General features: G+C 48.1%; 1 protein-coding gene across 1 annotated transcript; it reads left to right on the forward strand.

Moving 5' to 3' along the window:
* Positions 1-1,550: 1,550 nt before the first annotated feature.
* Positions 1,551-24,580, forward strand: LOC144718582 (uncharacterized). The gene is made up of 18 exons (XM_078593956.1): positions 1,551-2,884; positions 3,234-3,330; positions 5,709-5,739; positions 8,196-8,240; positions 8,532-8,620; positions 8,731-8,827; positions 9,479-9,621; positions 10,292-10,461; positions 11,040-11,143; positions 11,739-12,007; positions 12,679-12,766; positions 13,280-13,352; positions 13,685-13,745; positions 15,588-16,022; positions 16,853-16,945; positions 18,544-20,005; positions 20,037-21,250; positions 22,546-24,580. Exons 1-18 carry the CDS (start codon positions 2,719-2,721, stop codon positions 24,125-24,127), a joined length of 6,219 nt encoding a protein of 2,072 aa, XP_078450082.1. The 5' UTR covers positions 1,551-2,718; the 3' UTR covers positions 24,128-24,580.
* Positions 24,581-26,971: the final 2,391 nt, after the last annotated feature.

Below are 26,971 nucleotides of genomic sequence, written 5' to 3' on the forward strand. Positions count from 1 at the left end.
CTATAAATTTGAATAAAAAGTGTTGAATAAATTAACTAAAAAATAATAATTAAAAATAAGTACATGGTAATAAAAGCAACAGTTAAAATGTGTTGGATTTAGTAATAGGATGCCAAATGATGAGTTATATAGCCTAAAAAAATTGTGTGAATCCAAATAGATTTTACAAGGAAAAGTGATTTATATTTACTAAATATCTGAGCAATGATAATTTAGATTTACTAAATACCTGGTGGAATCTGATTAATATGTATTAATGATCTGGGTGAAATTGATTTACATTTACTAATTGTCTGGGTGAAATTGATATAAGCTTACTAAATATCTGGATAAAAATGATTTGGATTTACTAAATAAAATACTTATATTGAATGTCTGTTGCCATAACTTTTCTATTTCTAATCCACTCAATATCATGCCTTCGTGGTGCCACAATTAACTTACGTTAAGTCAACCGATCACCATGAAAAAGATAAGAACCATGAAAAGGAACAGCAGGTTAACATGTATTGGTGCAATTTTGTCTCAACATGTTTATCCAACATATTACAAGTACAAAACAAAGACAGAAATCATGTATGTGTACAATAGGGATACAATACTGGAATTATTTATAAATTGTGGGCATTACAGACACAGATTCCTTTTTTTGGATGTGATTCAAGGTTTAGTCTTGTTAGCGCATTTAAATTACGACAATGTTTATAAAAAATCTGTAAAAATACTTTCATATTATTTCTTTTTTATATGCGCAAATTGAAATCCTAAGGGCCAATATGTTTTTCAAACAGCTAAAAGAGATTCAAACATCACGTGAATTTACTTGCATTGCCTGTACTTATACTAGTAGCCATAATCCACAATCCGGGTGGACCTATCTTTTTTAACATGCATAATTACAAGCATGGCTTCCTAACAAGTAAACTAGCACAGCCTACAGATGTTCTATGCATCTTACATCTATTCCTTTCGAACAAACACTTGCAATGGCCTATCAAAATGCGCAACTTTAAATACATTTCGACAACACGTTCTACTTAATTAAATATACTTTTTTTAATCAATGTTTTCTCCTACAACATCAGAGTGCAGCGGCACATTAAATACGCACTAAAGTGACAATAGTTTAAAGCGATTTGAAGCATGTTTCATATATTTTATTGGGGGGGGGGGGGCAGAGCTTTGTGACGTCATATTTGAGGGGGGTCTGACTTTTTGTGACGCCGTGTGACGAGGGGGGGGGGTGTCAAAAATCGTCCAAAATCGCGTGACGTCATTTATGGACGGCCCCTAACCCCCCAAAAAAACCTGTATTAAGGTTGTAAGAAGTGGGGGGGTGGGTTGTTGTTATTTTTTGTTTAACACACAAGAGCCCCCCTCCAGTGGAAAGGCCCTTCCCGCCGGCAGTGCTGAACGCGAGCAACTTTCGGGGGTTGCGCCTTCACCTGCCAACGCTCACCACGTGCTGTGAAACCTCTCGCGAGTCACGTGGGCACGCTGCCCCGCCCTCTCCCGCCCCGCCCACACCCCCTGCGTCTCGAGCTCCGGAAACCCCGTCGCCCCCGCGCCCGCCATTTGCTTTTTTTGGCGGCGCCCGCAGTTTGCTTGCGAGCGGCACAATACAATCAGAGGAAAAAAAATTGTCGCCCGAGCGATTCTCGACGTTCGCTTCTATCCGTCGCCGGATGGATTGAGTCTCACTCGTTATCGTCGCCGCTGCCGTCGTCGTCCACAAGAAGAAGAAGCGTGGACCGCAAGCACCGGAGCCGGCATGAGGGAGGCGCGGGGTGCGGAGGCCTGCGCTAGGCCGCAAGCCTTGGCCTGGGCAACACCGCTTCCGCAGCACGCGGAGAAGTGACCCCTTTCTTATCCTGTTATTATTATTATTCATAACACTTATCAGTAACTACCATTATAACCACTGCTACAGTGTGAGTGCTTCTTTAGAGCGAGACTACAAACAGTAAGCCGAGCCCCCGTGACGGGAATTGGGCCTCTTGAGGCCTCGCGACGTCGGACTCGCGAACCCCCTCAGGGGTGCGTGGGGTGGTGGAGACTTGAGGGGGTCCTGAGGGGTCTTGAGGGGGTTTGAGTGTAGAGGTGTGAAGAAGGGTGTGCAAGGAGTCTTGAGGGGTTGTATGTAAGGGGGGTTGTGTGGCTGGTTGGGTCGGGTTCAGTGATCTGTAGGGGTGTGGTGCACAGACATAGGGGTGTGCGTAGGGGTCTTTGAGGTGTTAAGGGTTTCTGTGGGCTTGGTGGTACAAGGTGTAGTAGGTATGTGAGGGGTTCAGGTGTCCGAGACTTAGGTTAGGGGTTGTGTGGTTGTAGCAGTCTTGAGGTGGAGGAGGTGTAGGAGGGGGCACATTGGTGTGCGATCGAGGGGTGTGGGGTTCTCACGGGTCTCGTGAGAGTTGTAGGTCTCTCAAGGTTGACGCTGTGCTCAGCATCAGACCGCACATTCACACGCAGCGCCGCTTAACCCGAAGCGGCCCCCACAGCCACGGACTCCCCATCCATCGTCACGGACACCGCTTTGACCACTGGACTCCCCTTATTCGATCGTTCCGCCCACCAGCGTCCCGAAGACCCCTCGTCTACGAAGAGGCTCGTCGTCTGTCCCAAACCCGTACATTAGGTCCGCAGATCGGCCTGACATAGCCGCTACATCGCACGCACCCGCCCGTCCGACCCTTGCCGCTCTCCCGCCCACTCGGAGCCATGTCTTGCGTTCACTACAAATTCTCTTCCAAGCTCGACTATGACACGGTCACGTTTGACGGTCTGCACATCTCCCTGGCCGATCTCAAGAAGTCCATCATGTCCCGGGAGAGGCTCAAGGCTGCCGACTGCGACCTGCAGATCACCAACGCACAGAACAAAGAAGGTAATGCCTCAATTCCTCTGTTAAATGAGGCAGTGACCCCTTTAGAACAGAGGTGGCATTAAGACTGGCAATTGGATGTCTCGGTCGGAGCTTGCGTCGGTTCTAATCTGAAAGCTACGGGATCAAATAGTGGGCGAGGGTCCACTGCCATCACTTGGGTTGAGATAATGAATACTACTGAAAAGTCAACCGGTCAATCAGTAGGTTGACTGATATGTCATGCCATTTGGAATATGGAATTTGCATCACAATTTAATATTCATTTCAAACCAGGTTAGATGTTTGTTGAGTATTCTCGGACTTTGCAAAATGGTGTTCTGATGCCCCCAAATATCTTTGTTCCCTGCAGAATACACGGAAGACACTGCACTAATCCCCAAAAACTCGTCTGTGATCGTAAAACGCATCCCCATCGGAGGGGTGCGGGCTGTCAACAAGGGTTTTGTGTAAGTAGCGTCCCCAGCACCCTGTGCCCCACTCGACGTGATGCCAAGCAAGGCAAACATGAGTCGTGCCGTTTCTACCATGAGAATGACAATACAAAAATAATTTTACCCAATTAACACGTTTGACGAATTCTCACAGATCAGTCCATTGTACACTGTTCGTACATTGTCAGTTAAAATGTATTACTGATCGTATAAATAAAACCACGTAAGGCAATTAACCAGACGGCCTTCCAGAACAACATTTGTTTAAAGCAGTGGTTCTCAACCCTTTTAGTATAGTGCCACCCCCCCCCCCCCCCCATCAGTACCACTGGTCCCCAGACTCCCGAGACCCTAAAACACTTAAAACCAGAGTACATTAAGGTCACAAGACCATGCTACTGCTCTACGGGGTGCTAATAAGAAATGTGTTTAATTAGCGTGTTTTGTCGCCGTGACATGGCGCTGACGTTCCCCGCACAGTCTACAGTTCTCCAGCACGGTATCTATGCCGCAGCCTGCGCCCCCATAACGATCGTTTCCGTTACCACTGGGGGAGGGGGATGTTCATCACGGGTTGAGAACCGCTAAGTTAAAGTAACGACTTGACAATTTCCAACTTACCTGGCTTTTTTTTAATCAGTCAGGCATTTCGGTTTTCCTGACAAAAAGGCGTTTGATTCAGTGAAAGTTTATGCAATCATCGAAGTTATCAGAAACCAAGACTTCAATATAATATAGAGGTATAGAAATGATCAAAACCGTTTACAAATAATGTACGGTAATCACTCCACTGAGATTGCATGAGGAAAGTAACAAGGAGTTAGCCAGTGAGGTATGCTGTCACCAAGGCTATTCACAAAGGCAATACATTTTTGGAAAACTGGATTAGAGAAATGAACTTGGCAATACAAATATTAAAATGTTGGACTCAATATAAATAGCAAAACAAGAGTAACGTACAGTAATAATAAAGAAATTCATTGTTGGAGGGCCACGATTGGAAAACAACACAATTTATAGCTAGAGCAATTATTAAAGTGAACCTTGATACCAATGAAAACAAACATTATTTGTTGACTGAAAGTTTTTAGTCCTTATGTTAACTGCTATGACATGGGTCACACACTTCTACACTGGCAAAATAAAGCTGAATAGTATTAAGTAAAAGTATGGGGATTTGTATATTGTGGAATATCTGTAAATTACACATGTCACATTATCAAGCAAAGCAGGTGGGCTTGGGTGCAGGACACATTGCTAGAAGGGAGTATGACGACTGATGGATGAGACTGGTGACAAAATTCCATCTCAATGAGATTGAGTGATGAGATTAGATCATACAGGAGTGTGATGAATTGACATCGCAAGACCGCAGGGGTTGGTAGTAAATGAACATCTTCATCCAACAATGAATAGACCATGGCTGATAATGATGACTTTAATTACGTTGTGGTCCAGAATGTCCATTGACTTAAATATGACTTGTTTGACATAACGAAACAGACACATTCATGATTAATTAATGTCCCCTTTGCGGCGAACACGCATTGATTTTATGCTCTGTGCACGTTGTGTAAATGAATGTAGACCGAATCCTACGCTATCAGTATGTGGGCACAACTATTGAATTGGCCATTTAATGGCTTGGGTTGTCCCTAATAACAATCATTTAATTTTCCAGTGTGCGGATGAAGTGTGTTCAAATAACTTCTAGCTACAACCAATTCTCTTTAACTTGAGGCATTGTTGGATGGAACCCGACCTTACTTGCCAACCCCTATCTATTATGTAAACACAGTACACTCTCGTAATAAATATAATTACATGGTGCCATGGGCATGTAACGATTTGCTTCCTTCGTATTTTCATTGCCCATAAGTCAGGGTTACGATTAAATTCAATAACAATTTGCCGTTGCGGTACATGTAATTTTTAGTGGTTGCAGGGCTTACGAGACCAAATTACAGCATTACAGCAGAAAAGAATAAACCCTATTTGTGTGCTGTATCGTGAATATTTTAGACCCCCTCCAGTCACAAGAGGCTGTCGGGATGTACCACAGTATTAAAAACTAATTGATTCTCAAATTGAACTACAACATTGAAATGCATCTGGGGGGGGGGGAATTGTTACCCCACTCGTAGATGCTTCGGCTGTGTACTCCTGCCCATGATAATTTTTTTTTCCTAACGTAGCTACATTAATAATTCGCGCGTGTCCTCGTGCTTTCATTCACCTGTTTCCACAATGTTTACCCCTCCACTTCTGTGTAGTCTTGGGATGTTGTATTTTCGTGCTTAAATTAATACGTACAATGTGATGTTGTAGGTGTAGAACCGTGCATTCCCTGACTTCCAAGACACATGCTGATTCGATTTTTTTGTGTTTTCTAGAGAGCGATCAGATCCCGGCCCAGCAAAAGCAGTATGTAACATAAGTATTTTCTATTTCTCTTTACCTCCTTTGCCTATACTCACATATAGTCACATGCTTGTGAGAACATCACGCACACTGGGAAGGGGGCTTTCAATATTGTTTTTCCTTTAGGAGTTGAAGACCTGAGTGTGACCCACATTTTCAAATAAATGCTATCATGACATAAGGTTCTGTGTCAACAAAAGCATCTTACAGGACTAATTGTTTTTGTTCTCTCTTAAGACTGCAGTTTATTTTAAGTTGCAATCTTAATGTGATGTATTTATGAGTAATCGCATGAAGATCTAAACATTCCATTTTGATCTTGATGCTGTGCTACCAATGCAGCTTGTGGAATTCCTGTGAGCTGTGTTGTGCAAATACCTGATTTCCTTTGCAAGTGAACCCCTCTGTGTATGTAATCCTGCAGCAGGATACCGAGTACTCTTAATGTTGAATTCCAAGAGCCTAACAGGAGGTTTTTGTGTTGCTTCAAAACATTGGTAAAAAAACAACATGATATGAGATTGCAGTCTATATGGTTTACTTGGTGTGGAAAAAAAATAAAGATTATTGAGAGTGGGTTAATACTTGAAAAGTATTCATAGAATTACCCAATGACTATGGCGACTCATTATCTGCCTGCCTGAACCTAGAAGCACTTTATCAAACTGACGTTTAATCATAACGAATACAGTCGCATGACGTCAAAAGTATGACTTTTACCGATGTGTTCTCTTGCACGGGGATGGGAGGCTGGTGGGAACGTTTTGTGCTGACACCATTCACCTTCATGTGTACCTTGGGCACGTTCTAGCTTTTCGACGAGACGTGGCCTGAATTTGGTAACCTGTACCGTATGTGTTGGGATGCGTGCTTTTATTTAAATCACAGTATGCACAAAAGTGCCTCGTTTATTTACCTCGCGCATTTTGTTGCCGTGCAAATGTAACGTCCAGTGTTTGCGTTCACGAAGCGCCGAGAATGTTGAGGTGGCTCTCGTGCACGGCGCTCTGCATGAGCCACACTGATCACCCACAGCTGTTGCCGCGCTGAGACGCGTGCGCGCAGTTCCCCCCGTCTCATCCGCCTCGTCCCAGCCCTGCCGATCGCAGTGCAGTTGTGAGAATGCCGCAGCCAAATGTGCCTCCCCCCTCGCCACTGTATGACTGTTGCTTCATTGCCCGTCGCGGTCAATCACGGGGTAAAAAAAAAACCCGACAGTACTGTGTTGTGTCACATGCAAATAAAGTAATAAAGAGTCGTGGAAGGGTGTCTTTCCTGTTGATTGTCCTTTGCTGAGGCCAGGGCTTGTTTCAAAAAGAAGCTAAAGCTATTCCCGCAATGTTCTCTTGTGAATGGGACCACTCAAAATTGCAGTGTAGGAATTTCAATGGTGAGCATTAGGCGAGCATTTAGTTGGGTGTAGGGACTGAGGCTGCCGTCATCATTTGTCATCGCCAGCATTTGTCACGGGCGAACATGTGTCGGTACAGCGGTTGCTATGGTTGGGGTGACCCCTTCACAATCGTGAGGCTGTGTGCAGTGGATCCCCACTTGTCGCCACCACCTCTGGCACTCGCTGCCTGGTGCTGCGTGGCATCACTCTTCTGTGTGCAGTGACGAAGTATTCCTTGGTTGATTGTCGTGTCGTGCTCACACCACGGCTTTGTCGCAAATGCATATACAAGCCCCATAAATATATTTATTAAGAGCGATCTAATTAGTAGTTGTGGCCATCTCTGCTGCTATATTCGCCTAAAAGGTGTATATTGTTATGTTCCAGTGGCACAGATGCTGCATGCCTTCAAGTTTGATCAGATAACCTCAATCTAGAAACAAGGATAAAAAGGATCTGCACAAGTTGTAGAATAAGTATACTTGTTCGGCTGTTATTAAATGTAGCTGAACTGATGCAGCACAGAGCCATTTGCTAATTTGGATTTTTTGAACAAGGCATTGTTCACGTTACTCTTCAATAGAAACCTGTTTGTGTCCGCAGCCTTATTTGGGTGAGTGAGCGTGTTGTGTGCCTGTGTTGTGTGTTTTGCTTGATGTCTGAGTGGTGATTCCATGTGTATGCCTTTACGTATGCTCACCTAGCAGAAACATAATTGAAGTAATACAGTAATAGCCTTTTATGTAATTTTGAGTGGTACATTATTGGCATATTGTAAATACAAATACGCTGTGGTTACTGCCTAAATTTAGGCAATGCCGCACGCTTGAAACTGGAAGAGTATAGGGTTGTCCACACAAGACCGAGGTGGGTGTTTTGGCTTCTGGGACTGCATGCCTTGCAAAACCACCACCGGAACTGCAAAACCGAAGGTTGCATTAAAAAAAATGTTGATGTGACGACGGACGCACAAGTCGACTTGGTAGCTCTGCGTGCAGTGACGTCCACAGGGTACTGTGTAATGCAACTGGTAACCGACTCTCACTTTATGCAATTCCTTCAACAGATCGATGATCCTACGTCATCATTGTCGATGGCACGTCTCATTAAGGTACATCCCAAACGCGCAATAGCAGCCTTGTTCGTTACATCACCGGAGTTGCACCGCCACTCGCCACACCCGAAGCTTGTCCAAAACAGCCGCTTTGTTACGGAGTAGGGCGGCCACTGCTAACACACTTTAACCAGCGAGAGCTGGTAGGCATGGCCAATGAGCTAGTTCCTGTGGTGAGCTGGGGTGCCCGGTCAGTGCAGTGCGGTGCCACTGGGCAGCATGTGGCGGATTGTGCCATCCACACCACCACGCCTGCACTAGACACGTGTGTGTTCGGTTGCTCGTCAGACTGCCAACATCGCCGAAGCCAATGCGTCAGAAGAGGACAAAATCAAAGCCGTGATGAACCAGTCTGGCCAGGATTACGATCCCGTGAAGTAAGCGATTGCAAATACGTGTTTACATTTCTCACACCTCTCTTTGATTTGTCTCGGGGAATGTGTCGAGTGGCCGGCTGTGTTTGAAACGATTCTTTCTCCACAAACAGCTACGTGAAGAAGTCGCTAGGCCCTCCGCCATCCTCCTATACTTGCTACCGGTGTTTGAAGCCAGGCCACTACATCAAGAATTGCCCGCTGAACGCGGTATGTGATGGCGTGGCAGCGCTAGGTCTGATGAACTGAGTTTGGTTTTGGTCATAAATATGATGCTTTAACCTTGCAAAGCAAATGCACGAATGTGTCTTTTTTACAGATTAGAAGAGTTTTTTTACAGGATTCTATGTTGAAATCAAAGATGATTTATCTTGGTCTGCTGTTCAGTCAGATGAGTGGTGACCTACAAGTGTAGCAGCAAATGTGACTTAGTGGGAGCCGTCTTTTGTACTATTTGACTTTATTGATATGTTGGCAAAAAGGCAGTTGGTAGCTATATTTTATAGAAACTGTTATGCTCCTTTTCATGTCATTGTTTTCGGATATTCCAACAATTAAATTAAAATGGGTGTCCGCCAACACAATTGACATGCTAGGAATTGAATGCGAAGACTTGAAGTGGGAAATGCATCATATAAATGTTATAGATGATTGCTTAAAATAAATGTATACTAAAGCTTTATATCGATTGAATTATAAAAGTCAGAATTGGGTCCAAATTTGTATTGCAATTGGGTTGATTGGAAAGTTTGAAATCTGTATTCTTCTTGAACCACAATGGCAAAACAATCTGTGAATCATATAAAGCCGAGCCGGGATCTAGACAATGCATCGAAACGTGTGTGTACGTGGCGTGTGCAGCAGGAGAAGAGCTATGAATCAGTACCGAGGCTCAAGAAGAGCACCGGCATTCCACTCAGCTTCATGACCGAGGTCAATGACCCCAGTATCAAGGGTGTCATGCTCACCAACACGGGGAAGTACGCCGTGCCCACCATCGACGCGTGAGTGCTGCACAGTCGCGCACATTCACACTCAGGGGTGGCAGGGATGGTTGGCATCTGTGCAGTGTGGAATTGAAGTATGAGAATCAGTTCCGTACTCCACACGCTGGTATGAATTTGCAGACATGGTTACTTGCATTGAAGACCCCATGAATGTGCGATCTGAAGGCTTCCTGGTTATGAATATTAGGTTGTGTTTTAGAAGCTATTAATAGCTAGGTAGGGCAGTGCACAGGCTCAAAAATGCAGGGAATGAATGCTTGCCTTGGCTGAGGTGTACACTAAGGCACCCTTATGCTAACATGTAGGCATTGCTTTCCCTGCCAATGAGAAGTTAGATTGGGATACCAAGCTATTGATTAGTGTACTCAAATTTCCATTTACAATTTGTATACAACATCAAATTGCAGCTGTATCTCAAGATGCTGAAATGCTGTTGGAAATTTAAGTTGTTTATATTTTTCAGAGGAAAGTGTGAATGATACTTGGCATAATGATTCGCCACTGAGCTCTTCGATGAAGTATGACAATTTAGGGTTGTGATTCAATCCAAAGTCAATTATTTGTTGTCTCGTGTGTTTTCTCTGTTAATGTAACATACCGTACGTGAATGTAATTTGACTGGTTTAAAAAAAGTCATAAATATTCGTGCATGCATTGGGCACTGCAGCCAGGCATATGCTGTGGGGAAGAAGGAAAAGCCCCCGTTTGTCACTGAGCAGTCGTCCTCGTCATCGGATGAGGACCCCATCCCGGACGAGCTGCTCTGCCTCCTGTGCAAGGACCTCATGGTGGACGCCGTCGTCATCCCTTGCTGCGGAAACAGTTATTGCGACGATTGTGAGTGGTGGCGCGGTGATCGCGCGCTCCCTTCCAGGCTCCACAGTTACCCCATGGGACAAAATATTTATCGGAACTATTGCAGAGCAGTGCGTTACCCCCCACCGTTTCTAAGAGCTCATGGAAGAACATCATCACAAAACTACTTCTGACATGCATTCAAGTGACCTCTTTACCACACTTCCGTGATGTACATTCCCACGGAGCCTACTTCAGAGATAAGTGCGTCGTATGGCGGTCAAACTGAAATGTTTAATTCTCAGATCGGGAATTCACTTAATTGAAAGAATATAGATTTCATAAAAATAGATATTAATCACGGTCAGGCCTGTCATAGCACTGTAGTGAAGGCTATTGTGGAGAGCACAGCATATGTCCTTCCATCATTGTCAAATGGGGGCAAAACATGGACTCTAGGGAGGGCAGCTGGTTGCCATTGTTGGCTCATGTTACCAACTCCATGCAGTTCTTGCAGCACGCTCGGGCAACTGGGTGCAAATTCAAACCAGGATCTCGCATATTTTCCCACGTCAATGCAGGTAACGCCATTCAGCCCACTGACCATTTTTCCGTTGCAGGTGTTCGCACAGTGCTGCTCGACTCGGAGGATCACACGTGCCCTACGTGCCACCAGAGTGACGTCTCGCCCGATGCGCTCATCGCCAACAAAGTATTGCGCCAGGTGAGTGTTGCGTAGGTGCGTTACAGTACGTGGAGGGCCCTGCTTTGTCTCTGTCGGGAACATAGGTGCTACTGCTGTTCATCTCACCCATAACAGCTCGATCTGTCTCATGACCTGCCAGTAAGCCTTCGATAATTTTCGTGGCCTCAGTGCAGCTAGCCTGGCACAATCGCTGCGGTAACGTCACTGGCACTTAGTGGTGAATGGCGACTTGTTATTTTTGTATATGTCGGAGTGCGCCGTGGCAAAGAGAATAATACACTGCTAGGAACCCATCGATCTGGGTTGGGATCCCAGCCATGACTAATGTCGGTGGCAATAATATCTGAACTGGCCCTTGCACCTCAGCTTGTTTGACTCGACCTTAATTGAGTACCTGGTGCAGTGTGTAAACACGAGCAACTGGAGAGCCAAAGGAGACCAGATGTGTTGGCCACATCGCTCCCTCGTGCGCTTTGCCAATCTTCCTAGATGCTCACAAATGGCATTTGCCCTATCAGCCTGTAGGCTTTATGGGGGATCTTTTTGTGTGTATGGGTATGTTTACATGTGTACATACTAATCTGTACGTATGTATGTGAATGTTTACCCTCAGGCTGTCAACAACTTTGGGAATGAAACCGGATACATCCGAAAGATGAGGCGGCCTGGCCTTCAGGGCAAGGGTGCCCAGGCGGCCGTAGCCTCTGCAGCCCCACCAGCCAACCAGACGTCCCAGCCGGGGAGGCTGCCAGCTGGCACAGGAGGATTGCCTTCTTCGGCAGCTCCAGCAACCGTGTCCGTGGCGTCCACCACTGCTGCCGCCAGCAGCAGCAGCGCATCCTCTGGAGCAGTTGCTGCCAGTGCTATGGACAGCGATAAAACGTGAGTCCTTTGTGTCTTTGAATCTCTAGGCTGTTAGCCCTTGTTCATTGCCTTTTATCATAACCAGGTTAAGGAACCCATGCATAGAGGTGTATGCTTGGATGTATTACTTCACCTGGTATACAGGAGGTTGTGGGCGTGATCCCGACCCTGATGCCTGTATATTTCGAGTTTGCATGTTCTCCTCGTGGTCACGTGGATTTTTTTCTCCAGTTCCTCCGGTTTTTCCCTCCACATTCAGAAACATGCGTTTAGACTATTTGGCTGCTCTAAGTTTCCACATGATAAGCCACTTTGTTGAGCTATCATTTATGGCCAGGTTGCTTCTGAAAAAGACTATATAGCTCAATGGGCCTTACCTGTTAAAATAAAAATAGTATTTTTTTATAGTTTTAAATAGGAACACATTGGTCAGAGAACATGCGTAAGTTGTATGCATTGTATTTACTGTCAAGTAAAGTGGGCTTGAGTGTGACACGTCACAAGACCAGCACGTGGAAGGTTATTAATTGAAATGTTGGTTGGGAGTAGACACGGGTCATCATTTTTTTATGGTCGGTAAATCGAGTACTGCTCTACGAGAAGTTCCAGGGTGGTTGTGCTTTGATGGAGAATAAACCTTGCCATTCAAATGTGGCTTTGACGTTTCGCGCTTAATTGTTGTGACCCAGCGATGTGGACAGAGGCCGCCTTGGCTCTGCAGCTTCTGCGGGACCTGCTGCCGCCAACAGCATCTCCCACGGTGCATCAGATCGCAAGGTAATAATCTCAGTCATGTTACATGGTGCACAGTGACAAATATTGTTTTATAGTCATGGGCATTTAAGTAGTTCACACCTTTCCATGGAGACCAAAGTGGGTAAATAATGTGGCTCCAGTGAACGTGCAGGTTTGCTAGGGCTCGCATGTTTCTATGGGTTTTCTCTTCAATGGTATGTGGTCTATGTAATTCACATCATCGTACATCCTTCAAAATATGAATGGTGCAGAGTGTTACGTGCACCGTGCTACAATCTTAGTCTTCTTTTCAGTTCCAGACTGTGTGCCAGAACTTCAGTGCAAAAACTTAGGTAAACCTGTCTTAGCCCTTCCCGATATCAGCCCAGCCGGAAATAACTGGTGTAGTGTCTAAACATCAACACTGGGGAGGCTCTGTGTAGGCGTTGGTGATTACACCATCCTCTTGTATGCCGCGCTGGCATTATAGGTACTAACATGTCCCTGTGGTCTATAAGGCGAAATGAGGGATTCCTGTGTGTGTTCTTTGTACAGTTGCCTATGGTTGTGCACCATGGACCCTCTGGACAGGGACTGGCTCACCACCAAACCATGGCGTACACTGCAGGTAAATAGGCTCCGTGTAGTCGTACGGAGCAATGAGACAGTCTCCGTACCGCTGTGTGTTAATGAATGTTTTTGACAAGCGATTTTAAAACTGAGGGTTTTGTGCTGCAGAGGAGCACAAACACTAATGATAAAAAAACTTGGCTCCTCGTTCCTGTTTAACCTTGCCTTAAAATAGAAAACACCAGAGTAAATTTGTTATGAACACTGCCTTAAAATAAAAGGGGGTTATTCCACTGTCTTATGCAAACGGTCACCGATGTCACTTATTATTAAGGTTCTCACCTGGTATAAATTGAGGAACTGACTGAGTGTAATGTAATCTGTGTTTAGTGCATCACGGCAGACCGGGCATGACCATGTTGGGCTCCGTCCAAGCCCCTTCCAGGCTTGGGTAAGTTTGACTGCATCCCGTACACTGATAAACTAATTGATATTTATAGAGCGCTTTCACTCAAGGTGCTTGGCATATTTTACAAAATGATGACAGAATGGAATGATGATGTAGTTGACAGGGGTGTACAATGTTCAAGAATGAGTGACAACAATAGAGGGTACTTATGGATCACGTAAGGGCAGAGGAGGAATTTGGAAGGAGTGGAGGACTGAGAGAAGGGGAAGATCATTTTCCAATAAAAGAAGAGGTAAGTTTAAGGAGGAGAACTACTTAATGTACAAGGGAAGTTTATTCTAGTGGAGGGGTGTAAGGAGACAGAAGGACTGAAAACAGAATTGGGCACAGGGAGACTGAGGGACAGAGAGAGACAGAAGATTGTGCACGAAGAGGAAGAGAGGAGGGGACATGGAAGGAGATGAGAGGCGAGACCATGAAGAGATTTAAAGATGAGCGTCAGGTATTTGAAAAGACAGCATTCTAGCAAATGTGGTAGCCAGTTGAGTTGAAAGAGGAGAGTTGAAGTGTGGGAATTAAAGGGGAGCTTGAAAATCACTTATGCAGAAGCATTTTGAATTTGTTGTAGGGGAGTGAGGGCAGAGGCAGGGAGACCAAGAAGTCGAGCATTGCAATAGTCCAGATGGCTAAAGATCAGAGAATAAACCAGGAGTTCATCAGCAAAAATTTAAATGAGAGGGCGGGTTTTCCTGTTTAACAGATGAAAGCGGCAGATGCAAGCGAGTAGTGGAGATGTTGGTGGAAAAAGTGAGTCGAAGGTAACATCAAAGTTGAGGGCAGAGGAAAGAGGAGTGAAAGAGAGAGGAGGGAAGGAGATGGTTGGGAATGGAGGAGGAGAGCGAGAGGCCGGAAAGAAAAAGATTTTTGGAAGGATTGAGAGAGAGAAAGTAAAGCCCCATTATTATCGAATGGCCGCCAGGCAGGAGGAGATACGAGAGGAAAGGTCAGGGGTAAATTAAGGAAAGGAAAATAAGATGTGGGTATCGTCAGCAAATTAATTATGAGGAAAGCAGAAATATAGTGATTGAAGGAGAGAGGAAGTATGAGAAAAAAGCATCTGAGACTTGAGCCAGGAGAGGGCGGGGGGGCAGAGATGCCGGGTTGGAGAGTGGGGGGAAAAAGTGGGGTAATCAATAGTGTCAAAGGTGAAGGAAAGGTCAGGAAGAATGAGAATGCAAGAAAGGCCGGCCTGGAAGGAATTTTCAAGATGGTTCGGTTCATTGAGAAGGGCTATTTCAGTGGAACGAAGAGTGCGAAAACTGAACTGAAATTAAAGATCTGAATAAATGTGGAGTGAGAGCCGGTTATGTAAAAGAGGTTATAGAATTTTAGAGAAGTAAGGCAGATGAGATGTAGGGTGATTATTGCCAGGATTATTAGTCAAGGAAAGGTTTTTTCCAGAGTGGAAAAATAATAGATTTGAAAGTAGAGGGGAATGCACCTTTGGAAAGGTAGGAGTTAGAAGGAATACAAGGTAGGGAAGGATAAAGGGGAGGAGTTTGCAAGGAACAAGGTGGCAGGAATGGGGTCAAGGGTGGAAGAGGTGTGGTGAGTTTTGGAAATGACCATGGATAGCTCCAGATGAAGATGTTGGGGTGAAGGCGGAAAGAGGAGGTACCCAGGTGGCGACAAGTTCACAAAGGCTGACAAAGGGAACAAACATGTCAGGGGCTGGGCAGAGCGACGGAGGCTGAGGAGAACGGCCCGCAGAAGGGAAACGGCCAACATTTTGGTGGATTGTTTGTTCTTGTGAGACCTGACGTGCCTTGCAGTGCGCAGCAGCTGAGCATGCCTTGTGTTTCCCGCATGCCCGGACTGTTGCAGGCCTCCGCTGAGGATCGTCCCATCCAACGTTGAGAGGCCCATGTTGCCTCGGATGCCGCAGGCCTCCCTCCCGATGGGTCTCACGCCGCAGACGATGTACCAGCATCTCTTGCCACCCGCACACTACCAACAGCCGCCCCCCATGGCCCTCCCGTCAAATTTGCCGCCACCGCTCAGCTACCCGCACTATCTGCCGCCGGGACAGCACATGGTGCCGCCGGGCTACGTGCTACCTCCGCAGCCTAACGCGCCTTCATACCAGTCGCACGTTCAGGGAATGATGCCTGTGATGCCGCAGTGGGGTACCCCCATGGCGCCGCCACCCCCTGGGCCCCTTGTCGCGCCAGGCACCGTGGTGACGGCCCCCAGCGCCCCAACCCCGCCGATGCTTAGCAAGGAGGAATTCTACCGCGAGCAGCGGCGTCTGCTGGAGGAGTGCGTGTTCACACATGCTACCATCATCACTCATTTTTTTTCTAAAGACATATCTCGCTATACATCCTTTAAACTGGTAGTAGTGAGTTTAAATATCGATTGCGGGTCAACTCGGCCCAGCACAGTCTCCCTGCTGCGGTTTTAAAAACGAGCGCTGCCTGTGAGGCAGCCACTGTTGGCGTCGCAGCCTAAAAAATATGTTTTACCCAGTTGGAAGAATCGGCCAATTTCCGCTCTGTTTTCTTGAACAGCAGTTCTCAACCTGTGGTCCACGAAACCCCCTGGTGGTCTGCGAGGCTACTGTGAAAAAGATAAATTATAACATTCTAGAAGATTGCATTACCATTGCACAAGCATAATTTATTTACTGACGATACCCAAATGTTATTTTCCTTTCCTTCGTTTACCCCTGACCTTTCATCTCGTATCTCCTGCCTGGCTGCCATCCGATCCTAATGGGGCTTTACTTTCTCTCTCTCTCAATTCTTCCAAAACATCATTTTCTTTCCGGCGTCTCGGTCTCCTCCAACTTTTATTAAATTTACTACATTTTGTTGCCTCGTGAATGGAATTGTGTAAAAAAATAGATTTTGGATTATTCCAACTATATGCAAATTATATGTTAATGTTACATTTAGGCTTACAAAATCGAGAAAGCAATAAAAAAAGAAATAGAAACCAGATGGTTACAATCAGTATAGAAACTCAATTATTTGAATATAATTGTAACCGCTGAATCGTTATGAGTCAACATCAATAAGGAGGTGAATAATTACGTGGCTGCTTATGATGGCCTGATGAATTTCCCATGCGTACACTCCACTTTCCAGAGAGAAGAAGTCAAAACTGGATGAGATGACCGACGATTTTGCCAAGCAGCTGCTTGAGTACAAGAAGATACAGCGCGACCGGCGTAGGTCACTGTCCAGGTACGGGGCTGATGCCACACTTAATTTCTGCCACGTGCCACTCTTTGGCGGTTTTGCGGTTGCAGGGTGTGTGTTTGGGATTTTACACACAATCGGTCCTTGAGTCCAGACCAGATGTTTCACTTGTCGGTGCCACCTGAGGTGGCAGCATAACCTTATTGCTTCCAACGTCATTGTGGACAACAATAGTGATTCACGATAACATTTTCAAATAAGTGGGTAATCAAATAATCCACTCTTTGCTTTATAAATTAATGAGTGCTGCTAATATTTGGTATCAATTTTTTCTCAGGCCCATGGACTAAATGTAACATCGGTTAATGTCGATTCTTAATCCTCATGATACATGGCTTGAACTCTGCAGATTTAGACATAGGTATATCACAATAGATATTGCATCACGATGAATTCACATCACTGGAGGATTGAGAAAATGCGATGCAGAAAAATGAGGAAATCTCGTTTGTTGGATTTGTCCTCGGAATTATTTGATTAGCGATAAAAACGTTAACTGTCCAGCCGCACGAGAAGTTGACGTCACAGCCCGTGATGCATTGTGTCACAGGATGATGTTACGCGTCGTGACATGGGGAGGCACGGTGCACGTGACATCGCTCTTTGGCTAAAATGTCTTATCCATTTCGCGGCCTATTTTTTTTCCGCTAAGTTTAACAAAAAAACTTTTATGATTTGGCTGGTGTTCTTTAAGGTATGTCCCGAATAGCAATACAAATTTTGTACTTTTTTCTTATGGCAGGATTGAAAAGAAACAGTTGTGAAAGATGTTATAGTTAAAAGTTATTTTTCTCTCAACCAATCCAAGTAGGCAGCCGTAGACTGGATTTCAGCAACACCACCAGGATCTGCATGGAAGGTGCAATCGTCAGTGAAGTTTGATGATTTGGACTTCACCACAGCACAGCGATTATTTGGCCTTCCATTTGTGGAAGGTGTAAGCGCATCTCCCAAGTTGATCTTTAACCAAAAGTTTAATGTATCTTTACGAGTGCTGTGGTGACCCAATATTACAGATACTGATAGCTCGTTCATGTTGGAAAGCATAAAAAAAAGATTTGATTCGCAACTTGCGTCTTTAAATCATGACAGTCGTTATAATTCCAAAATTTATGGTCCGGAGATTTTGTGTATGTGAGAAACGGTTTTGGACTAATGCTATCTGAACGTATTGTGTGGCCTTCGCTGAGTACCTGATGTGGTGTGTGTAGACAGCGCGGCAGAGAAAGAGGTGGTGCTGTACTGTGCTGACATTTAGAGTAGTTGCTCTATTACAGCCTTTGTCATTGTTATTTGAGTATTGGAGTGGAGCAGTGGCACATTGGTTAGCGCATTGAACCCTATGAGTTTGATTCCCAGCCACAGCTAAAATCAGCGGTAATTGATATCTGAATCTGTCCTGGGCACTCCCTTCACTAACCCGCACTCGATAATTTGTTGAAATATGGCCAAACAAACTCGACGAGCAACTCTGTGTCGGAAGGCAGTTATCCTGCAGTGGATTGAAAAGCAGTGCTGTGCATGTGCATGAGAATTAATGGGGAATGTGTCTGTGTGTGTGTGTGCTGCAGGTCGAGGTCGCGGTCCCGCTCGCGCTCCTACTCGCGCTCCTCGTACTCGCGAAGTTCATACTCGCGGTCCCGGTCCCGGGCTCGCTCCCGTTCTCGCTCTCGCTCGCGCTCCCATAGCCGCTCGCGCTCTCGCTCGCGTTCCCGCTCGCACCGCTCGTACTCTCGCTCACGCTCCTACTCGCGCTCCCGCTCGCGCTCCCCGGCCTACGGGCGCCGGCGGGGCGGGCGTGCGTACCGCTCTCGCTCGCGGTCCTTCGCCCCGTACCGCTCTCGTTCCCGCTCGCCCCCGCCGCCCCGGCACGGAGCCTACCGCTCCCGCTCGCGTTCGCGCTCCATGGGGCCTTCCGGCTTCCGACCACCGCCCATGTTGAGGGGCGGGCCTCCTCGGGGGGGCCCCGTGCGGGGTGAAGTGAGGGGTGATGTGAGGGGAGGGGGCCTCCGAAGAGGAGGGGGTCCGCGCGGGGGTCCCCCTCGGGGTGGTTACCGGCGGCCGCCGCCACCGCCGGGGCAGTACGACCGCGCGTACTACGAGCGCTACCATGACTACTACGAGCAGCGTGCGCACGAAGCGCGCAACGAACCCTACAACCGTGAGATGCGCGAGTGGGAGCGAGAGTACCGCGAGTGGTACGAGCAGGTCAAGGACTACTACGGCGAGTCATTCCCGGGCCGTCGCTCACGATCTCGGTCTCGCTCCCCCCGTACGCCGCCCACCGCCGGTCCTGGCCCCGGCCTGGGTCCGGGGCTGGGTCCGGGCCCCGGTCCGGGGGGCCCGGTGCCCCCGGGGGGACCCACTCAGCAGGGCGGGGGTCCTCCAGGGAGCGGCCCCTTGCCACCGGGCGGGAGCGGAGTGGTACCTGGCAGTGGTGGCGGTGGCGCTGTGCATCGCGACCGCTTCCTGGAGCTGCCGGAGCACTACTCGGGGCTTGTGCCGCACAATCAGCTGATCCGGCGTGAGCGATCACCACCATTTCCGCACGGCCGGCGAGGGGACCATGGCCCCGAGGCTGCTGGGCGCATGGGCGCTCTGGGAGGCGGAGGGAGGAGTGGGCCATCCAGCATGATGCGCGGCGGAGTGGGGAGCGGACCGATGCTCCCCGGGCGTGGAGGGGGCGGAATGGGTGGAATGGGCATCCTTGGTCCCATGAGGGGTGGAGTAGGCCTGCCTAGTCACCTTGGTGGGGGGGGCATGGGAGGGAGGGGAGGAGGGGGTGGGGGCAGACTCTTTCACGCAGAGCCCCTCATGTTTCGGGATGGACGTCTGTGCAAGGGCCCGCTGCTCCCCCTGCCCTCCCTCCTGAAGCCGCCGATGGCACCCCCGGGACAGGGAGAGGTGCCCAAGCTAGTCAAACCGCTCATGGAGCCACCCAAAGTCATCAAGCCACTGATGGAAGTGACAGTGCAGGTGGCGCGTGAAAAGTCTGGCATGACTATGATCGGTGGAGGTGGGGGCGGTGGAGGTGGTGGTAGTGGGGGTGGTGGGGGGGGGTGGTGGTGGGGGTGGCGGTGGGGGTGGCATCGGATCCAGTGGGGGAAGTGGAGGTGGTGGTGGTGGCATCGGTGGTGGTGGAAATGGCAGTGGAGGAGTTGGTGGCAGTAGCAGCAGTAGCAGCAGCAGCAAAAACAAGAAACATCACAAGCGCCGGAGTGGCCGAGACGGAGAGGGCAGTGGCACCGACGCAGGAGGCGGCGGCGGCGGCGGCGGCGGCGGCAGCGGTGGCAGCAGCAAGCACGGGCGGTTGTCGCGAGGAGACGGCCGCCGCTCAGGAGATGGGCACGGAGACAGCAGGGGTGGTGGTGGTGGATTGCTCCTGGCACCAACCAGCCGAGATGCTACGCCCGTGCGTGATGAACCGATGGACGAACGTAGCTACAAATCATCCTTTGACCGAGATAGAGAACGTGACCGGGAACGTGACCGAGACCGCGAACGGGACCGCGACAGGGACCGCCGGGACAAGCAACCCAAGTCAAAGTCGGACAAGTCCAAGCGCAAAGTGAGCAGTGAGTCATCGAGGAAAGATCGATCGGGAGCTTCGGGCCAAGACAAGTACTCAGACAGATCATCTGCCAAACCATTCGACAAGGAGGTGGAGAAAGACAAGAACAGCTCTGGCTCGCGGCGGGAGGACACCCATTATAAGAGCGAGAACTCACGGTCGCAGCTGGCGCCAGCTGTGAAGGGGGAGCGCTCCGACACAGGCAAGAAGATGGGAGGGCGTTATGAACGCGAGGGGCAAACAGTGAAGCATAGCTCGGACGATGTGCGCAAGGAGCACCACGCACCCAAGAGCGACAAAACCAAGAGCAGCAAGGACAGTGATAAGAAATCCGGCACCATCACGGAGGATGTGAAGGCAGTGAGGAGCTCGAAGCCCGACGCCAAGGCAGGAGACGGAAAGTCTGAAAAGCGCAAACGCTCGCCGGAGGAGAGGAGCGCGTCGTCCAAGGAGGCAGCGGTGGGGGCGGCATGTGGCCCAGGGTTCCAGGGAGGCCCGGAGAAGGCCCGTGGCCCGACTGGGGAGGCAGGTGAAAGGCTGAAGGGCTCTGTTGTTGCTGACGCACCGCAGCCGAAGAAGATCAAGATCAACCGTGACACTGGGCGCAAGCTCTCCAGCTCAGCTGAAGGGGCACCACCGACGGACGGCGCCTCCGAGGGGAAGGAGAAGAACCGCAGCGCCAGGGCAGTGGTGGCGGCGATCGATAAGTCCAGGTAAGCACCATCATGTTCTTTAAAACTTCGAGCGTTTCCCCAACCCAGCACGCCCCAGGGTGGCGCTCATATATGTTGGTCGTTTCATTCTTGTGTAATGTGAATAGTCCATATTCCTGTGGCAAGAGGTTATTTTTGTACGTACGACGACCGCTATTGACTTCCCAAAAAGTAAGTCGTCTCTCTCACCGACCCTGGAGGGATATGATTGGCTTGAGTCAAGCTGACCAGGGTTTTTGAGCTTATCTCTTTGTCGTTGGAGCACTTTAACCCAGCTTGGGTTGAACACCGAGGCCATAAACATGATCTAAGTGAGGCGGGTGTCTCTTTGTGAAGGGCCATTGCTCAATGGTAGGTGGAGAGAAACTAAACAAGCAAAAGTTGTGGATGGTTAAAAAGTATATTGAGATCAATACAGCATTAATGCTTGTAATTGTCAATAGGGCATAATAATTAGGTTGCATGAAATTATTTTAAGAAAAAGAAATACCCCATCTGTCGCAAATTATGAAGCAATACAATGCTGTTTTTGACGTGTTTCACCCGGCGTATTCAGGTTTCTTTATGGTAAGTGTTTTGGTTTGACATGTTTTTTGTTGACTTGTGCTAAGGAGTTACTCTGATATAACTTTGAGTGATACATGTTGGTTATTAAAGGGTTTGTAACTACTAATCATTAACTTCATATAACAATTTGAAAACTGTTCATTCAGAAACATTTTTTTAATGTAATTGTTATCAGGCCTCATGTTGTATCCACTGTCTGTCTCTATGTTCTATGAAGATGGGCCATTGTCCGAAATGTCGCCTATTATATATTTTCCCTTGTTAGGCAATGTTATTGATGAAAGTTAGTAGTTTTGGCATGTAACGATTCACCTTGTGCATTATTATTAGATGAACTGTCACACATCTGCCTCGGTATGATACTCAATTCCTCTTTTGTCGCAAACTACAGCAGCTACATAATTTGCATGAACCTTTATGGTTGCCATCAACCAGTTTGATACAATATTGTGAGTTGGAAGTAATCGATTCTCACGTCCAGTTTGATGCGTTATATTATGACCATAATAACATGTATTTAAAAGCATCTAACTACATAAGCATCTTAAGATGCCATACAAGGAAACCATGTGAACAGAAATTGTTACCACAAATATGTTGAAAGTGGATGATGAATGGATAAAGCATTACATTAAGCTGTTCTTCAACGGGCGAGTACATATGCTTGTGTAAATGACTGGTACTTGTGTGTGCCTGCCCATGCCCACCCGTGTGTGAAACTGCAACAGTGGAGACAGCAGCCCGTGCAGGCATGAGGACATTGCTGCTGCGGCGAGGCGTGTGGTGGTGAAGACGATCGAGGAGTTCAACAACGACACAACGGCGCCAGCGGCCGATGAGATCGTCATGATTCACATCCCGCGTTCTAAGTGGGAGCGTGACGACTGGGAGCCTGACGAGGAGCCGCAGCGCAGGGCCCTCGGTGCCGTGGGCACTGCTGTCCCTGGGCTCAACCAGGGCCGACCAACAGGGGGGGCGCTGCCCCCGTCGCGAGCGAGCGGGCCTTCCACTGGTGGCCTAAAACCCACCGAAGAGTCCTTGGTGGTAACAGTAGACAGGATTCCTGGGAGTGGTGTGAGGGTTCTTCCGGCCGAGGCCATCAAACAGGAGGTGGACGTAGGTGATTGCAAAGGCACTGGGGGTGGCGAGCGAGTTAGCCAGCCTGGTGGTGTGGATGCAGTACCTGCCCTGCAGGGTGGTAGGGGTTCCAGCGAAGCACTACCCGAGGACCCACAGCAGGACGCGGCCAAGGATGTTGCCGAGAAGCTATCCTCTGGTCACAGAGATGACCATGGGGACTCCAGATCCGGCTCCAAGGAGCTGGAGAGAGAGACTGATAGGATGAAGGTGTCCAGCCATGATGGTAGGGACCGGCAGCCGGAGGGGGTGGTGATAAGCGGCAAGGGCACCGATTTCGGTGATGCGATAGTGACCGATGAGGGGCAGGAAGCTGAGCGGAGGCACGATGTTGGCCAAGTCGACCGGGCCTTACCTCCCCATACGGAAGAGCACGGGGACAACCCTGCCAGGAGCAAGGAACCAGCAGAGCAGGGGAAGAGGATGACGGCACCCGCTGCGGAGAGAGTGGAAGGTGCTGAGGGGAGCAGCAAACTGGGGTCGGCCGTGCCAGAAACGACTGAGGGATTGGAGAAGCTGGCGAGGAGGGACAGCGCATCTGCCAATGGGGGGCACAAGGGCAGCCCAGACGGCAAGAGGAGGGCACAGCCAGAGGAGGGGGGCAGGCCCGAGCGCAGTGGGAAGGGCCGGCCGCGAGAGGGGTCGACACAGGAGCTGAGCCGTCTCGACGAGGCCACGTTTGAGCCCGATTACAATGAGACGGAGAGCGACAGTAGCTCGGAGAGCGAGGATGGGAGGGGAGGCGGCAGGGATGGGAGCGGTGGGGAGCGCGGGGTCACGGGGGTGCGGCGCAAGCGTAGTGCCAGTCCGGGTGGCGGAGGCAGCCCCAGCTCGGGTAGCCTAACTCAAAAGCGTCGCAAGAAGGAGCGCAAGAAGCACAAGAAGCGCAAGCGAGGCCGCAAACACAAACGGCAGCACGTGGGAACCGACTCGGGCAGTGACCGGAGCCACAAGCACAAACACAAGCGGAAGAAATCAAAGAAAAACAAAGATCGAGAAAAGGAGGACGTAGAAAAGGACAAAAAGGACAAAGACAACAAAGAGAAGGAAAAAGACAACAAAGACAAGGACATCAAGGACAAGGAACGGGACAAGAAGGAAAAGGACACCAGGGAGGAAGTGGAGAAAGCCAAGCGGGAGAAGAGGGAGCGCGAAGAGGCGCAGCCCGTGTGAGCGTCGAACCGTCGTCTCTTGCACTGTAAATATTTTTTTTGCGTTTGGGAGGCGCGGGAATGCACAGTACCGTGCAGTCAATGTCGGATATCTACGCTTGAGTCCAAGTGGCCACGGTTGTGTAGATTGAGAAAATTGGCACCCCTCTTTGCGTTGTTGTAAGGCTGTTTTCTTTAGGTTTTTAAAATAAATTTCACTTCCCCCATGTGCGTTCAAAATAATAATCTTAATTTGCGAAGTATTGCGGCAGTCTCATCTGAGGGCATTTAATCCGTTTCGGTTGCCGGAGAAAAAAAGCCCCTTGCGTGTAATGCGCGTTACTAGTGGGTCAGAATTATTGACCACCACCTCTACCCTGGGCTCTTTGTGTGCTCATTTACTGTAGGTGGTGGAGTCTGTGCTGTAATTGCTGCGATTTCCCAATAAAGTGAGAGATTTTTATTTTGCACCTCACCTGTAGCCCTGCTTTGTTTTGCGTTGTTGCCAATGTCCGCTGGTCTGGTTGATTTAGTCTTATTGTCACATCACCCATTTGGTACCAGTACAGATGCCACGAGAGAACTATTAAGCATCTGTTTAGTGACCACTCACTTCCTTGGAGATCTGTTGGCTAACAACCTGCATTAACTTTTATTTGAGATCCGTTAGCTGAAGCAACCTCAATTCACGTTCTTCCATATCAGCTAAAGCGATCTCCATTAACTCGAATAGATGTGTTTTGCAAAGCAACATCCATTGCCTCGAGAGATCTGTTCACGAATGCGACTTCTGTTCACACTCAGAGGTATGTAAGCGAAAGTGACCTTCATTGACTGACACAAATAAGTGACATTCTTGACTTAAAGCTTTTGTGACTGCAGGAATTAATAATCTTTGGGTCTTTCGGTGAAGTCACGTAGATAGAAAAATAATACAAAATCACAACGTTTCAATCGCAACACGAGCAATCGTCTTCGGGTGAAAAAATACAGCAGGGTGGACTGCTGAGGCAGGAAGAAATATAGCGAGAGAGCTACAGCCAAAGGTTATATAGGTTTGAGATGGGTACAACCCAAGGGTAAGTGGGCAGGGCTAGAGATGGAATTTGCAAGTAAATGTAAGATCGCAGAGCTAGGTATACCTCGGCCATTGTGTTTCTAGAGATTAGCATGTTAATCTGTTAATGTAACCCCACGGCTACGGTGCTGAAGAAGCCATTGTATTGCTCTAGATTAGAGATTAGCATGTCAATGTGAGACGGCTCCCGCAGCAGCGGCGGTGTTAATGAGAGATTCAGTCTATTACACAATGAGTGCCACCGCCCCATCGAGGAAAAGGGAGCAGCAGCTATGCAAGACATTTAGCCTGTTAATGTAAAGACATTTAACAAGGTAATGTAACTCTGAGAGTTGTAAATAACTGCTAGCATATGCAGGTAAGATGGAAGCATCACAGTCAGTTATGACTTTACCTGATTTATAATATCCTTCCAATGATTGCTCTGTACCCATCTCGGTTGAAATTGTGTGTTTATATATCTGGATGGCTTCATGAACAAATCTCTGTTGAAACCATCACCTTGCCATACATAGCAGGGGTCACCAAAATTATTTCCAAAATCATGAGCAAACAAGATCCAGGTCGGATTCAACAGTACATAAAATTTGTGATCTGATCCCATCTGTGAAGGATGTTATCCCTGACATACAATACCCCGGCGTCTACAAACTAAGCTGTGCCTGCGGCAGTAGTTACATTGGGGAAACTAAGCGACATGTCTCAGACCGTGTTTGCGAACACAAGGCGGATCTGAAACACGTTAGGACCAACACCTTTGCCGTTGCTGATCATTGTTTTAACGCTGTGGACACATTGAATTTATTTCTCCAAGACGAAGGTACTATGCAAACCCACTGGCTATCAACAAATATTTGTTCATGAAGCTATTCAGATATATAAACAGACAATTTCACCCGAGAAGATGGGTACAAACTGAGCAATCATTTGAAGGATCTTATTAACCAGGTAAAGTCATAATTGGCTGTGATGCTTCCATCCTACCTGCCTATGCTAGTAGTTATGTCCGACTCTGAGTTACATTACCTTGTTAAATGTCTTTACATTAAAGGGCTATATGTCTCACATAGCCGCTGTTCCTCAATGTGGCGGTGGCGCTCGTTTAATATGCTGAATATCTCTTATTAACACAGCCGCTGCTGCGGGAGCCGTCTCACATTGGCATGCTACTCTCTAATCTCGAGCAATACAATGGCTTCTTCAGCACCGTAGCCGTGGGGTTACATTAACAGATTGATATGCTAATCTAGCAACAATGGCCGAGGTATGCCTGGCTCTGCAATTTTACATTTACTTGCAAATTTCATCTTTTGCCCCGCCCACTTAGCCTTGGGTTGTACCCATCTCGAACCTATATAACCTTTGGCTGCAGTAGCCCTCGCTATATTTATTCCTGCCTCAGCAGTCCGCCTGCTGTATTTTTTCACCTGAAGACGATTGCTTGTGTTGCGATCGAAACGTGATTTATTATTTTTATACTGCTAGGAACCACCTGGTTCCACCAGCCCACAGGGGATTATTGTGTCTGTCCGTCGTGCATCCAAAAATGGGATGGGAGGGTCTGGGTGGGGTGGGGAGGGGCTGGGTGGGGTGGGGAGGGGCTGGGTGGGGGGTGGGAGGGGTGGGGCTGGGTGGAGAGGGGCTGGTCACCCCGTGGTGCCCTTTCCAACTCAACGTTTAACCTACTCACGCCGGCTTATGCCCGCCCTCACAGTCGGCCATATTTGTGGAATACACCACGCCGCCGTTGACCCTGGCCATTGACCGAGCAACCCAACGTTCTTACCA

Source organism: Lampetra planeri, chromosome 5 (assembly GCF_965212315.1).
Source record: "Lampetra planeri chromosome 5, kcLamPlan1.2.h2, whole genome shotgun sequence".
In the NCBI taxonomy this organism is placed as follows: Eukaryota; Metazoa; Chordata; class Hyperoartia; order Petromyzontiformes; family Petromyzontidae; genus Lampetra; species Lampetra planeri.

Excerpts from the sequence above, each read along its gene's own strand:
- LOC144718582 (XM_078593956.1), top strand. The coding sequence starts at position 2,719 with ATGTCTTGCGTTCACTACAAATTCTCTTCCAAGCTCGACTATGACACG. Across the intron at positions 9,622-10,291 it reads GCCGTGCCCACCATCGACGC|CCAGGCATATGCTGTGGGGA; the intron begins GTGAGTGCTGCA and ends TGGGCACTGCAG. Across the intron at positions 13,353-13,684 it reads AACCATGGCGTACACTGCAG|TGCATCACGGCAGACCGGGC; the intron begins GTAAATAGGCTC and ends ATCTGTGTTTAG.